This window comes from Panthera uncia, chromosome B1 (genome assembly GCF_023721935.1).
Source record: "Panthera uncia isolate 11264 chromosome B1, Puncia_PCG_1.0, whole genome shotgun sequence".
NCBI lineage: Eukaryota > Metazoa > Chordata > Mammalia > Carnivora > Felidae > Panthera > Panthera uncia.
In genome coordinates this window covers 186,693,578-186,707,084 of record NC_064811.1, presented here as the reverse complement: position 1 = coordinate 186,707,084, position 13,507 = coordinate 186,693,578, and the positions used below count along the sequence as shown (strand labels likewise).

The following is a 13,507-nucleotide window of genomic DNA, read 5'->3' as shown; positions in this document are numbered from 1 at the left end:
ATTTGTTTAGTAATTTATTAAGCCATCGTATTGCAGCTTAGATGTGTCGTTTAAGTGAGGACGAAGCCTCGTGTGTGCTGAGCGAGGCAGACGTGGCCGCAGGAGTTTCCAGTCTACGGAAGGCGTCCAGGGAGCACACAGGGCTGGGCAAGGTGCCTGAGTGAGAGAGAAAGGACTGAGCTCATCTGGTTGTGGGAATCTAAAAGGCTTGATGGGGGAGGTCTGTGGCCTTGACTCCTGTCTGAAATTTTAAAAGAAGATGGTAGCTCTGTGGGAGGTGGGGAGGAGGGATACCTGTGCGGTCTTCCCAGTGCGGTAACGTCGCGTTTACAGCATGAAAACCGGGATGACAGGAGTAGTTACACCATGGAAATCAGCAAATTCTTACAAACCCAGGCTGCTGCTCCTTTTTTTTTCTGAGAGAGAGAGAGAGAGAGAGAGAGAGAGAGAGAGAGAGTCGGTGTACCTGCACAAGCATGAGAAGGGCAGAGAGAGAAGGAGACAGAGGATCCCAAGCAGGCTGCGTGCTGCCAGCCTGGAGCCTGATGTGGGGCTCGATCCCACGACCCTGGGATCATGACCTGAGCCGAAATCCAGAGTTGGATGCTCACCTGATTGAGCTACCCAGGCGCCCCCGACCGGTGCTTTTTTCTGCACCCGTGCCCCCACCCAGAGCTGCTTGTTAAACGTCGGCCAGCACAACACCGCACGCGTACACATAACCACTAGGAAGGATTTCTTATTCTGAAAAAAAGTAATACGGCCAAAGCACGTGTGGTGATTCTGTTGTGTGATAAGTTTGTTAGAGCAGAGACCGAATACAGGGGACCTAATAAGAAGATTATAGAATGTTACAGCAATATGTGTGTGATGAGGAGGAGGGGGTACAAGCTATGCAGCCCTGAAACAGGAAGAGGGACAGCAGGCCTCCCTCTGCCATCTGTCATGAGCACCCCTGTCGTCCAGATCTTCAAGCCCGAGGACTTCTCAAATTTGAGTCCCTCCTCTCTCGCATCAAAGAGTACCAGTTTTTAGTCTTATTTTCCATTCCCACTGCCAGTGGTCTGGACAAAAAATACCCTCTTTGTTTCCCCTCTGCTTATGCAACCTTCCCAGCCTCTTCTGACTTCCTTTCGTCAAGTAGGCGTGACCAGCTGTGAGTGGTCTCTCCCTTCCTGTGGCACAGAAGGCGCTACCTCACAGCTCACGGCTGGACGTCTTCAAGGTCAAGGACTGGGTCTTCTCTCCCTGGTGTGTGGCCCACGGCCAACCCCCCACCCCTACCCAGCAGACATTTATTCACACGTATTCAATCATTATTTCTTGGCAAATGGGTAAGATTGGCCCCAGGAAGAGCACCAGTGACTCGCTGGTGAAAGTGGCTGTTAGACAGTGGGAACTCGAGGAAGGGGTTGGGGTTTGAGCATATCGAGGAGGGAGGCGCTCAGACTCTCAGCCGCGCCGAGCAGCTGCATTCTGGCTGGCGCTTCCAGAAACGAGGGCCCGAGGAGTGAGCGGTGGGGTGCCGCCGTGTGTCCTGAGCTGGAGGGAGCGTAAGTTTCTTGTGTTTGTTTTGCACAGAGGGCAGGCGCCAGGTGGTAAAACGGTCAGGCTAAGTGAGGCTTGTGCTACGGCAACAACTTCACAAAGCCTCTGCGGTCTGAACCAACACGGGTTCGTTTCTTACTCCGCTGCTTGTTCATTGCCGGCCGGCTAAATGCTCTGCTCATTTTGTCTTCCCTCGGGACCCGAGCCGACGAGGCCTCCACCCCCGAATCTTTGCCGTCCCTCTAGCCGGGGACGGAGATGTCCACCTGTCACACCGGCCTCGAAAGGCTGCCGCCTGGCGGTGCCTGGCACCGCCACTCACCTCTCCTCGGCCGCTGGCGCCTCCCAGCCCGGGAGCACGGAGACGTGCCAGGAGGGACGAGGAGCCGGATGGCCACCACCAACCACCATAATGAGGGTGTTGTGCTGTTCTGTCTTCTGACCCTGCAGACGGTGTGCCAGCCCGTCCTGAGAAGAACGGCGCAGGAACGGCCGGTGCGCACATCCCTGGACCTAGAACTGGACCTTCAGGCGTCTCTCACCCGGCAGAGCCGCCTCAACGACGAGCTGCAGGCCCTGAGGGGCCTGAGGCAGAAGCTGGAGGCGCTGAAAGCTCAGGGGGAGACTGACCTTCCACCGGGCGTGCTGGAGGACGAGCGCTTCCAGAAGCTCCTGAAACAAGCTGAGAAACAGGTACAGGTCTCCGTGTCCCCGCTGGCCCCGAGGGGCGTGCAGAGATGGGTGCTAAAGCCTGTCCCGTGGAAGGTCCCCAGCTTACACTCGCTTTGACAAAGTCTGCAGGTGCTTTTCCTGGAACTCGGAACTCTTTTTTCCCCTTGTCGTAGGCCTATTTTTTTTTTTTTTTTTTTTTTCTTGCCTTGGGTTATTGCGCAAAGCCCACGACGCTGCCCCCCCCCCCCCCCGGGTAGACAGCAGGTCCCCCGACCACTCCGCCCCCACCCCTCCCGCCACCTGCCGGCCGGGAGCATGGCCGAGAGGGGGAAGTGGCCATCCCGTTCCTGCTCCGCGGTTCTCACCGTCTCAACACGAGACTGGGCAAAGAAACTCAGTGGAACTTTTCACATCGGTGACAGATTTCATCTGAATCTTCTGAGTAGCCCTTTAGGACTCATTAACCACCTCAACTGTTAATGCCTTGTCAATTTGAAGCCTTCAGAATTTTCAGTCTTTCTTCCCTTCAAAAAAGATCACACGTCCCATATTGGCATTTTTGCCTCTCACCCCACAAGTAACCGTACAAAATAAGATCTGATCACCGATTAAAAACTAGGGTATTGTTAAGGGAGTATTTCTATTGTCCTGCCACCTACCTGCAACCAAATTTTTTTGGAGCCTGCTTTGTTGGTTTATTCTCTAAAGTTTAGAATTCGTATTTGGGCAGAAGAGAGCGTGTCCGCAGCCGTGTGTAACGTGCAAATAGAACTTCCCACGTAGCCAAAATATTACAAGTGCCAAAACATTAGTCTCTTTCAATCACATTTGATGGAAATCCGAAATCGATTAGAAACTTTCTTAAACTAATAGAAATTCTTGTCCATAGTATAAACTTCCCTTTTCTGGCCCCTCGTTGTTATTTGGTCACTAATGTGTGATACTATGGAGAAACTGAGTCATTTTTTTTTTTTTTTTTTTTTTTTTTTTTTTTGGGACAGAGAGAGACAGAGCATGAACGGGGGAGGGGCAGAGAGAGAGGGAGACACAGAATCGGAAACAGGCTCCAGGCTCCGAGCCATCAGCCCAGAGCCTGACGCGGGGCTCGAACTCACGGACCGCGAGATCGTGACCTGGCTGAAGTCGGACGCTTAACCGACTGCGCCACCCAGGCGCCCCTGAAACTGAGTCATTTAATTGACTAGCACTACTAATCCTGGATGGAACTCAGAAACTTAATGAGTTTTAGGGATCAAACTGATCCCAATATTTTTTTAAGGAAAGTCCAAGCAACAAAACATATCTCGCATCTGTATTATGTCCCAACCGACAGACAGAAACCTGGGCGTACAGTAGAACGTCGTTAAGTATCTGTTCAGTGGGGAGTTGAATTATACGCCCTACGTTTGGTACTTTAGAGACTACCAGGGTGATTGGACGCTGTCATGCCCTCCTAGGGCTTGCGGTTTGGTAAAGGCGATGAGCCAGATAGACCAGGCCCTCGAGAGAAATCACTTTCTAGCGAGGTCGGGAGAGGTTTCATGGAGGAAGTGGCGAAGTGGTCTTGAAGGCGAGTAGTGGGACTTCATCCACCGCGGTGGGGAGGCCAGCAGGCACGGGAACCCGCAGTAGTCAATGTCCGGGGTAGCTCATGACAGCGAAGGGAGAGCCCAGAGCCTGGCTGTCCCTTTGCCTAATGGAAAATTGCATTAAAAGCCGAAGTCACCAACTCTTACATTTGTCACCTTGATAATAATAACCATTGCTTTTATTCTCTTGAGTCTTTCGACTCACCATTAGCAATCATTTCAAAGTCTTGGTTAACACTGACCAACTTTAATATCATGGAAGCGTCACAGACCTTTGACCCCTAAAGGTCAAAGGCTTTCAAAGCTGGATTAGAGTTTTACAACTACAGATTTAAACAGAACCTTGCATCTTTAGGGGTTTTTGTTGTTTGTTTTTGATTTGCCACAGTCTGAAGTTCTAGATCCTTGGGTAGCAATAATTATAAAAACTTTGGGACTTTGTGCACTTCATGTCATATTGCTAAATTCATCCATGAATCGCTTGGACCATTATTCTGGTTTGTTTCGACTGCTTTCTAATCTCCCAATGTGTAGAGAAAAGTTCAGTACAGCTAATGTTGGTTATTTGAAAAAAACTAAAAGAAAGAAACAAAAGTGGACAAAGCTCTGGCAAGATCCACGAAGAGAAGATCCACATAAAGACAACTATAAAAGGAAAGAGGGATAGAATTACAGGTAAATTTGCGATATAAAAGATAATAATATCAAAGATAAAGGCCCACAATTTGGACAAATATCTAGGAAAATATAACATACTAAAACTGATGGAAAGGGGGACAAAAGATTAAAAACCCTATACCTCTTTAAGAAATGAAAGCAGTGATTAAAAATCTATCCACAATGAAGACATAGGTTTAGATGTTCTGTAGGCAAGTTCCACCAAACTTTCAAAGAATAGATTATCTCAATTTTATGTAAACTCTTCCAGATGCTAGAAAAAGAGAGAACATTCCACAACTCATTCTATGTGACCAACAACCCTAATACCAAAACTAGACAAAGATATTATCAAAAAGGAAAATCATAGGCCAGTTTCATCCATAAGTATAGAAGTAAAAATCCTAAATAAAATATCAGTAAATCTAATCCAACAATATATTTAAAAGATACGACATTTTGGGGCACCTGGGTGGTTCAGTCCGTTGGGCGTCCGACTTCGGCCCAGGTCATGATCTCACGGTTCGTGGGTTCAAGCCCCACATCGGGCTGTGTGCTGACAGCTCAGAGCCTGGAGCCTGCTTCAGATTCTGCGTTTCCCTCTCTCTCTGCCCCTCCCCAGCTTGTGCTCTGTCTCTCAAAATAAATAAAAACGTTTTTAAAAAATTAAAAAAAAAAGATACAACATTTTGACCATGCTGAATTGTGCAAGGCTTTCTTCACATTAGAAAAATCTGTTAGTGCAACGAATCCCCTCAGCAGATTAAGGAGAAAAACCACTGGATCAACTCAGTCGATGAAAGAAATATATTGACAATCGTCAGTGTCCATTCGTGTTTAAAACTCTTGATAAGTTAGGAAGAGAGGACTTCTTTAACTTGGTAGAGAGTAACCTAAAGGAAATAACGGTCCTAAAGAGACAAACACTGGAATCATCACCTTTAAAATCAGATGCAGGCGTTCAACGCTCTTCTGCTCAACATTGGATTGGAAATTCTAACCAAAGTAAAGCAAGAGAAAAGTGGAAGCAGAAGGATTGAAAAGGAGGAGATAAAGCTATCACCACTGGCAGGCACACCTGGATCGTGTACGTTAAAGATCTGCAAGTGACTACGAGGAAGAAGAGAGTCTAACAAGAAGCATAAGTAGAATCATCTACAAAAAGTCTGTTGCATTTGCTGTATGCCAACCGGAAACAACTAGACATTTTACTTACGAAGATGTTTTTTACCACGGTGTCAAAGAATATCAAGTGTCAAGGAATAAATGTAACAAAAATTTGCATTACAGCGAAAACTTAATAACCTCGTGAGAAGAGCAGAGGCGAAAACAACCTCTGAATTCATGGAGACGTATATGCCACATTCATGTAGAACAGAGGTCAGCAAACTTTTCCTGTAAAGGGCCGGAGAAGAAATATATCACTACCTCTCAACTCTGCCATGCAACCACAGGAGTCGCCTCGGACCAGGTGTCCCCGAATGGCCCGTGTTCCAAGAAAACTTGGCAAACACAGGTGCAGGCCACAGTTAGCCATCCCCCGATCCGGAGGAGGAGTTATTATTGTGGCTGTAGTCGATTCTCGATAAAATGTACACAGATTCCATGTCACTCCAAGCAGAATGTCTACATGCATCTACATGGAAATGGATGAAATTAATGGAAGAAAAAGGTCAAGGAATAGCCTTGAATGCTGTGATGGGGGGCCACCAAACGCTTCTTGAGAGGAGGTTTCTTTGGGAAGCCTGTGGTAGGGATGTGTGTGTGACATCCCTAGGGCTAGTGTGGGAACCCCCCCCACCCCCACCCCGTCCATTTTCCGCAAAATACAACGAAAGGAGCTTGGGCGACATCTAAGCTGTCTAATCCTGATTGGAAGAAACGGGATCGAAGCATCTTTTCAAAGATAAAAGTATTGTAGATGCACTGTTTCTAAGTGGGCTTTTTAAATCTTTCATCATATAGAATTCTAAGACTTTTACTGGTGTTACTAGAGGATTCAAGGTTTGCAGGTTTTTCGGGTGACTCTTGTTTTCCTTCCTCGTTAAAGAAATCCTTAGCACAAGTGGATGGAAACGGGGAGGGCTGTAGAACAGCAACCACGGAGATCTTCAGGGCCAGCCTAGGTGCGTTGCTGAGCCTCTAAAAACCTGAGTGTGTCTGTTCTCAGCTGCAGAAAATTCCGGGAGGGGTTTCCTGGGGAACTTGAGCAGAACTGTTGCCTGCAAAAGAGAAACAGCTCTTGAGTGCGAGTCTTTTCTCTCCTGGGTGCCTCTGGCCTAGCGGGTGAGCTCCCGCATAAACCCCCCAGGGCATTGGCGGGGCCACCCCCTGTATCACGATGCCACCACAGGGGATGTTCCATCTGACCTTGGCAGAGGTCTCCTCTGCCTCATGAAAGCCTGCTGACTTTGCTTACCAGCCACGATTTTATCCTGTTTGGAGTTTTGCTTGTCCCTTACCCGCCACTAGAGCACACAATTGCCCCTGACTTGCTGGTGGATGGGTAAATAGAGCATAGACAGGATGAGGACAGTCGGTGGCCCCAGGGTAGCTCAGCCACCTGAGGCCTAGTCCCCACCTTCAGGGTTAGGCCCGGCCGTGGTGTGGGCATCTTGGTCTGGGCTGTGCCTCCAAGCTCCAGGAGTACCAGGGTTCAGGGCTGTTATCAGGTCAAACCCAGGGGCTTAGGTAAGACACCGCTTTGTGCGTGAACCTCAACAGTTCTGAGAGACGGTTCTGAAACAGGGATTTATGCTGTTCTGATCCCAGCATCCCACGTAATGTTCATAGTCACGATCTAGGAAAATAATGGCCGTGATACAGAGAAAAGTGGCCTGCTCACGCTTTCCAGGCTGCCGAGATCCTTGACTGCCCTCTGTTTTCAGACCTGCCGATCGGCCCCTCTTCCTGTCCTCACTGGCAGAAGTAATCCTAGGAACGTCAGGCAGATCTCCCAGGCGTAATACGAAGTTGAATTAAATTCCCTTGGAAGTGGCCTCTCTGAAAACTGTTAGAGCTCGGTCATTCGGGCAGCCATGTGTGTGACGTGGGTGGTAGTTTCACCTCCCGTGTCCTAATTATCAGCGTTTTGATTGTCCCCGTGGTAAGCCACCGTCTAGGAAGCGGGCGCTGCTGAACCACTGGCGGCCGCTCTCATCTCTGCGTCTACCCCAGGGCCACCGTCTCCACGAAGGTGCTGCTGTGGGTGTGTGAGGTTTTTGCGGGCCTCAGACCCCAACACAACCCAGCACACTTCTGTCCAGAGCCGCGTGTCGCTGGTCTGGCCAGCCGAGTTCACTTGCACGCCACGTTGGACGCTTTTGCCCACGGAGTGGGTCTTCTCCTACCACCGGGTGCCGCTCACTGAGAGAAGGCGGGAGCTGGGCGCCCGGCCTTACCGCTGCCCAGGGACCCTTCAGAGTCCTGGGCCTCGTCTGTCTGCTGCGGGGAAGCAAAGATTCCCCGTCCCTGGACGCTTGTCCAGCGCAGGATAAAAGCACGTCTCGTTCCGGCTTTGGGAAGTGTCTTAGAGGAGTGACACTTGAGAATTCTCTCTTGTGAAATGGTGGTTGGTTTTTATATTAATCTGCAGTTGTTTAGTCATTACACTGTACCCACTTATGCATGATTCTGGCCTCATAATATGCTACTGATGATTAGAATCATCCTTACAGAAGTTGCATTGCTGGTTTTGCTTAGAAATTTAATTATATCTTAATAGAGGTCTTCTCATCTGTGTATCTGATGAAGCAGTGCCGAATTGGGTTCGTAATCAGCGCGCACAGCGAGATCCCGGGGGGGGGGGGGGGGGGGGGGAGGCGCCCGGGGGGGGTGGGGGGGGGGGGGGTGCAGAGCAGGAAAAAACCCCCCCCCCCCCCGCCGTTGCTCTGCGCCACCCACGGGCCGCCGCCTGGGGAGCAGGGAGGGAGGAAGGAGGTGGCGCCTTTGTGGGTGCCAGGCAATCCCATGGCACGTTAGGGCTTCAACAGGGAAAACCCACGGCAGGGACTGGAGGCTCGGAGAAGGGACACGAGGGGAGGCTGTGCCTTCGTGAAGTCCCCGGGGCCCCACAGGGAGCTGATGTCCCCCGAGGGCAGCGGGAAAGGATGAGAGGGCCTGGGCTGATGTGTTAGGAGCGTCGGATTCAGAGAGAGACTATGGTTTTCCAGTTCTCGTCGGGAAAATCCAGCGGGACGAAGCAGGGGTGTAGCCTAACAACTAAGGGCCAATAAGAGCTGAGGTAGTTGTTTGTCTTTATCACTTTTTTCTTCAAATGTCCATGCCGTCGCTGTTATTTCCTAGATTGTTACTGTGGACGTCAGATGCGGATTCTATTAATAGCGCAGGACACACTCCTTTGCTGGGGAGTTGAAGTTCACAGTGAGCAGCATGCTATGCTTGTGTGCACAATGCAGGGCGAGCTCTCTACCCAGACTCCTGATAGTGAAAAACGCTCCGGTAGACGTTGGGGGCCTCGGTGAGCATCCCAGTGTGAAGGAAGAGAGTGACTGTGACAGCGAGGCTGGCCGGGCCCTCCCTCCTCTGCGCCAGCTCGGTTTTCTCACCGCGGGCCCCTTCCTTCCTGCCGCAGCTCCCTCCCGTGTTTCTAACAAAAACATGAACACAGATCCGCCTGAGAAAATGCCATAAAAAGGTGCCTATCTTCGGCTTCTGTGTTCTCCGTGCCCAGGTGGAGTTTCACATCCTCACCTACAAAATAGGAGGATGGGACTAGATGACTCCCAAGACCCCTGGTAGCGGCAAACTCTGTGATCTGTTTGTTTGCGATCGAATCCAACACGTCCCCGGGATGAGCGAAGGTGCTGACCAGCAGGTGCGCCTGGAAGGCCACGTGGCCCAAAAGCCAGCCCTTGAGGGCACGTGCCGGACCTGGACAACTCGGAAGTCTGCGCCGAGCTGGGCTCCCCGCTTCTCCACCTGAAGGCGCCCCCCAGTCGGCCCTCCCACTGGTCGCCGGGGCAGCGCTTGCGGCCCCGCCGTCCCCGCACCTTGACCCACGCCCACCTCGGGGCCGTTCCCGCCGCCGCCGCCGCCGCAGCGGGAAGACCGCGCCCCCGGAGCCCGGTGTGCCCTGGCCCCGAGTACAGTGATGGGGGTCCCGGGGACGGGAGTTCTTCCTCACGGCTACCAGCCCTGCTCGTGTGGGCCGCTTGAGTCACGGACCTCGCTTTCCCACCACCCAGGTTCGCGGCAGCCTCGCCCGTGAACACGCGGACGGTTCCGACGGCGTCCCTTTTTCACCGCGGCCGCCAAAGTGGGCAATCGCGGCGGACTTCCCCGTCCCGCCGGCCCGTTTCCGCACCCACGTCGCTGTGCACACGCGGACACGCCGGCACGCACGCCTGCTGCCCCTCGGGGTGGGGATTTGCAGGTGCGCGGCGGCAGGGCCATCAAAGGCGTGACGGTGAGCGCAGAGCCTGCCAACCGCCACGAAAACTACGGCGCCCGGAAGAGCGGTTCGTTGAAGGCAGCGGCAGGGCCTCGATCCACCTCCGTCGCCCGGAAACCCGCCGGGGCCCAGGGTCGCGCCCCATAGCCCCCCTCCTTCGTGGCCGGAGGTCCGTTTTGCAGCTCGGAATAAAAACCGACGCAGAGCCCGTGGCTTCGCGTGTCGCACGACGCCCTTGGGCAGCGGAGCAAGAAACGCAGGGCTGTAGATCACGACGGGACTGCGCTCCTTAGGCCGGTGGGCTGCTTAACACGGCTGTGGCCAGATCACCGGACGTTTCCGCAGGCCAGGCTCCCGTGGCCAGGCTCTTCTGGAATCTGGGACGTCGGAAGTGGCTTCCTGTGCCGGGCCCCGGGCAGCTCGGTCACGACCCGTTGGGGGAGAGGCGAGAGGGGTGCCCAGGAAGGCTTGGCGTTTTTCCAAAAGAGCCTCGTGTTGCTTCCGCAGCAGAAAGTTCTTGTTCTTCCTCAGGGTGATTTCCCTGTCAAAATGCCTTTTTTTACAGCTTAAAATGATACAGATGTTAACATATTTTTTTTTTTAAGTTAGAATATGCTGAGAAAATGACGTGTCAAAGATACTAATACACGTCGTTGGACAGAATAAATCTTAATGGTCACAGGGAAGTATCCGGCATGGAGAGGTAACCGCCTGAAAGTTGGCTACCCTGGATGATGAACAGCTGGCAAAAACTTTATGACGCATTCTGTCGCCCAGATTTTTCGAGAAAGATACACAGAAATCAATGTAGTTTTCAGTGAAGTGTGTTCTTGCACAGCGGGGAAAGGAACGTGTGCCACGGTCAGTCTTAACTTCGCACAGAACAAAGCCGAATTTCTCAGTGATTTCGCAGCGACCGCAAACACGCTGGTAGTTGACAGTCAGCAGACGTCAGGCTCCGTAGAGAGACCATCTCACCAGGGCCCTTCCGTAGAGAGCAGAACAGGCCCCCGCACTTCCATTCCTGCGGAAGGCACCCAGAGGCACGACAGGATCCGGGGAGCCCGTCGTTCATTCTGATCTGATAAAAGACATCCTGGGGAACCTGGCCCAGCTTTTCTTACTTAAGTGTAGCCAGCACGTACCTTCCTCGTCTGGCCTCTCGCGATCTGCCCATTACTTAAGTCAATAAGCCGATGGCTATTTCAAGATTGGTTTATTCACGTTGTAAGTTGCCAAGAACTAGGAAAACTGGGCAGACTCTCCAGTCTGCTCAGCAGTTCGCCACTGTGATGGAGACCGCAGCACGGCAGAAGCCAGGGGCTTCTCTTTACCGAGTCCGCCGCTCCTTCTCTGGGACCTCACGAAGCACCGAGTGACAGCTACCCGGCCTCGTCAATGGCAAGATAATCAAGAGAGAATTACCGCTTGGCAAATAAAGGCCACTTTCCTAAACAGAATCCTCCAAATCGGGGAATGGGGAAGGGGGACAGTGAAAAAGATCTGGCAAAGGGATCCTTTGCGGTGACAGATGCCAGCCGCTAACTGCAGGGGACGAGGAGTGCCCTTGTGCTGGACATGTAGCTTCTCACAGAGCTGTGTGAGTGTGATTGATTCTTCATACGCACTTACTGAATAAATTTTCAAAAATCTCATCTTTCCTAAGAGTGCCTCAGCATTTTTACTTTCAAATTTTAAATGAGTTAGTACGCTTACACTTTGAGAACAGTTTGAGATTTAAAAAGATTCTCAAAAAAATTAACATACGCTTATTATAACAAGTCAAATAGTAACAGAACTGTTAACCCTCCTTGAAGCCTCTGTTAACCCTCCTTGAAGCCTCTTTCCCGCGGGGTATTTGTGCTTCTGGCTCTTTGTTAGCCTCTAGGGTTAGTTGAAAGGGTTACACAAAAATAGGGTCATAAAGACAAATTGTTGCAAAACTTGTTTTTCTCTCCTCCCCCCCCCCCAACTTAATTCTATATTCTTATACAAACAACAGCTTTGCTGGGGCGCCTGGGTGGCTCAAGTCGGTTGAGCGTGTCAGACTCTTGATTTCAGCTCGTGTCTTGGTCCCAGGATCGTGGGATCGAGCCCTGCATGGGGCTCCGTGCGGAGCATGGAGGCTGCTTAAGACTCTCTTTCTCCCTCTCTCTGCCCCTCTTCCCCGCTTGCACTTGCCCTCTCTCTAAAATAAAATTTAAAAAAGAATAGCTTTCCCGGGGCACCTGGGTGGCTCAGTTAGTTAAGCATCGGGCTTCAGCTCAGGTCATGATCTCTCAGTTCGTGAGTTTGAGCCCCGCATCTGGCTGTCCGCTGTCAGCGTGGAGCCTGCTTCGAATCCTCGGGCTCCCTCTCTCTCTGCCCCTTCCTTGCTTGTGTGCTGCTCTCTCTCAAAAACAATAAACATTAAAAGAAAAAAAAAAAAAAAAGAACAGCTTTCCATATTAGTAAATGCTGCTGTAATTCATTATTTTTAAGGCATTCGCTTGGTGGCTATGTCATAATTATTTAGTTATTCTAATGACAGTTTCCCAGATTTTCGGTTATGGACAATGTGCAAATGAGCAGTCCTGTATCTTTCTGGATTCAGTAGTGTTTCCAAAGCTTAAATACCTAGTAGAAGAGTTGCCGGTCCTGAGAGCTTGGCTGTGAACCACGGTCAACGGTCTTGTCTCTGCCACGTCTGATGACCTCGTCCTTCCACTTCCTGGCCTTGACAGTGTCTGAAACAGCGGGCGCGTGTGGGAAGCCAAGACCCTTGCAATCCCCTTTTTGCCAACACCAGTTTATCTCCTTCTAAACGTTATAACTGCCCAAGTTAGTAACAGGAGGACTTGGCTTTTTCGAGCGCAGAAGGTTCTCCGTGGTGGGAGTGTCCAGTCAATTTAGACTGCAGGCTGCAGGCTAACGCCCTTAGCAAAGCGGTTTTTCCTTCCCTTTCCTTGTGCCAGTGCTGACTTCTGGCCTGAGTTGATCTCCCTCTAGTAAGACTTCGCTCCAAGCTACAAACAAACACAGACTTTCCTTTACAGTTCCGGCTGCTACCACCGTGACCAGTGGCCTCCACTAAGCAGGGCCACATTTTATATTCTGTCACTGGAGCGCAGCACTTGGGAGGTCATGGCGAGAGAGGCTGACCAATGCTGGGGCGGGGGGTGGGGGGCTCCCAAATGAGCTGAGTCTCCCCAGCCCCTAGCTCCCCTCCCCCACCCCAAAACCCCCTTAGTGGGGCGGGGTGGGGCGGGTGGCAGTTGTGACTCCAGATGCTTCTTCCTGGCTCAGTAGCAGCACGGTCCTCTCACCCGTGGAGGCTCAGGCGTTGGGACATCCGCCTTGCTGTCCCTATGATTCCAGTCCCATAACTGTTCACAGTGTGGTAGGTGAGAATGGTAGCACTTTGGTGACGCGTGTTGATTTGCCATTAGTGTTTATTCCGTGTGATGCCTGCTCCTGCCCAGTGTCCTTTTTCCTGTTGTGTTTTTCTCCTTGGAAGGCCTTTTAGACACCTTTCTGTTATTTGAGTTAAAAATGGTTTTGTTCATTCTGCCATTTGCCTTTTGAACACCCTTCAGATGACAGAAGTCCCGATGTTTGAGTCTAAATGCATCAGTTTCCATTTTCTGAC

The 13,507-nt window shown here is 51.2% G+C and overlaps 1 protein-coding gene across 3 annotated transcripts in view; it reads left to right on the top strand.

Moving 5' to 3' along the window:
* Window positions 1–13,507, top strand: part of WWC2 (WW and C2 domain containing 2) — a 206,244-nt gene that overhangs the window by 182,768 nt on the left and 9,969 nt on the right. For 2 of the 3 annotated variants that reach the window (XM_049631786.1, XM_049631787.1), the window contains exon 21: window positions 1,999–2,241. The exons of the other annotated variant lie outside the window; for it this stretch is intronic. In XM_049631786.1, the coding sequence (XP_049487743.1) occupies window positions 1,999–2,241 (243 nt within the window). The remainder of the gene's footprint in view (window positions 1–1,998; window positions 2,242–13,507) is intronic. 3 annotated transcript variants of the gene reach the window in all.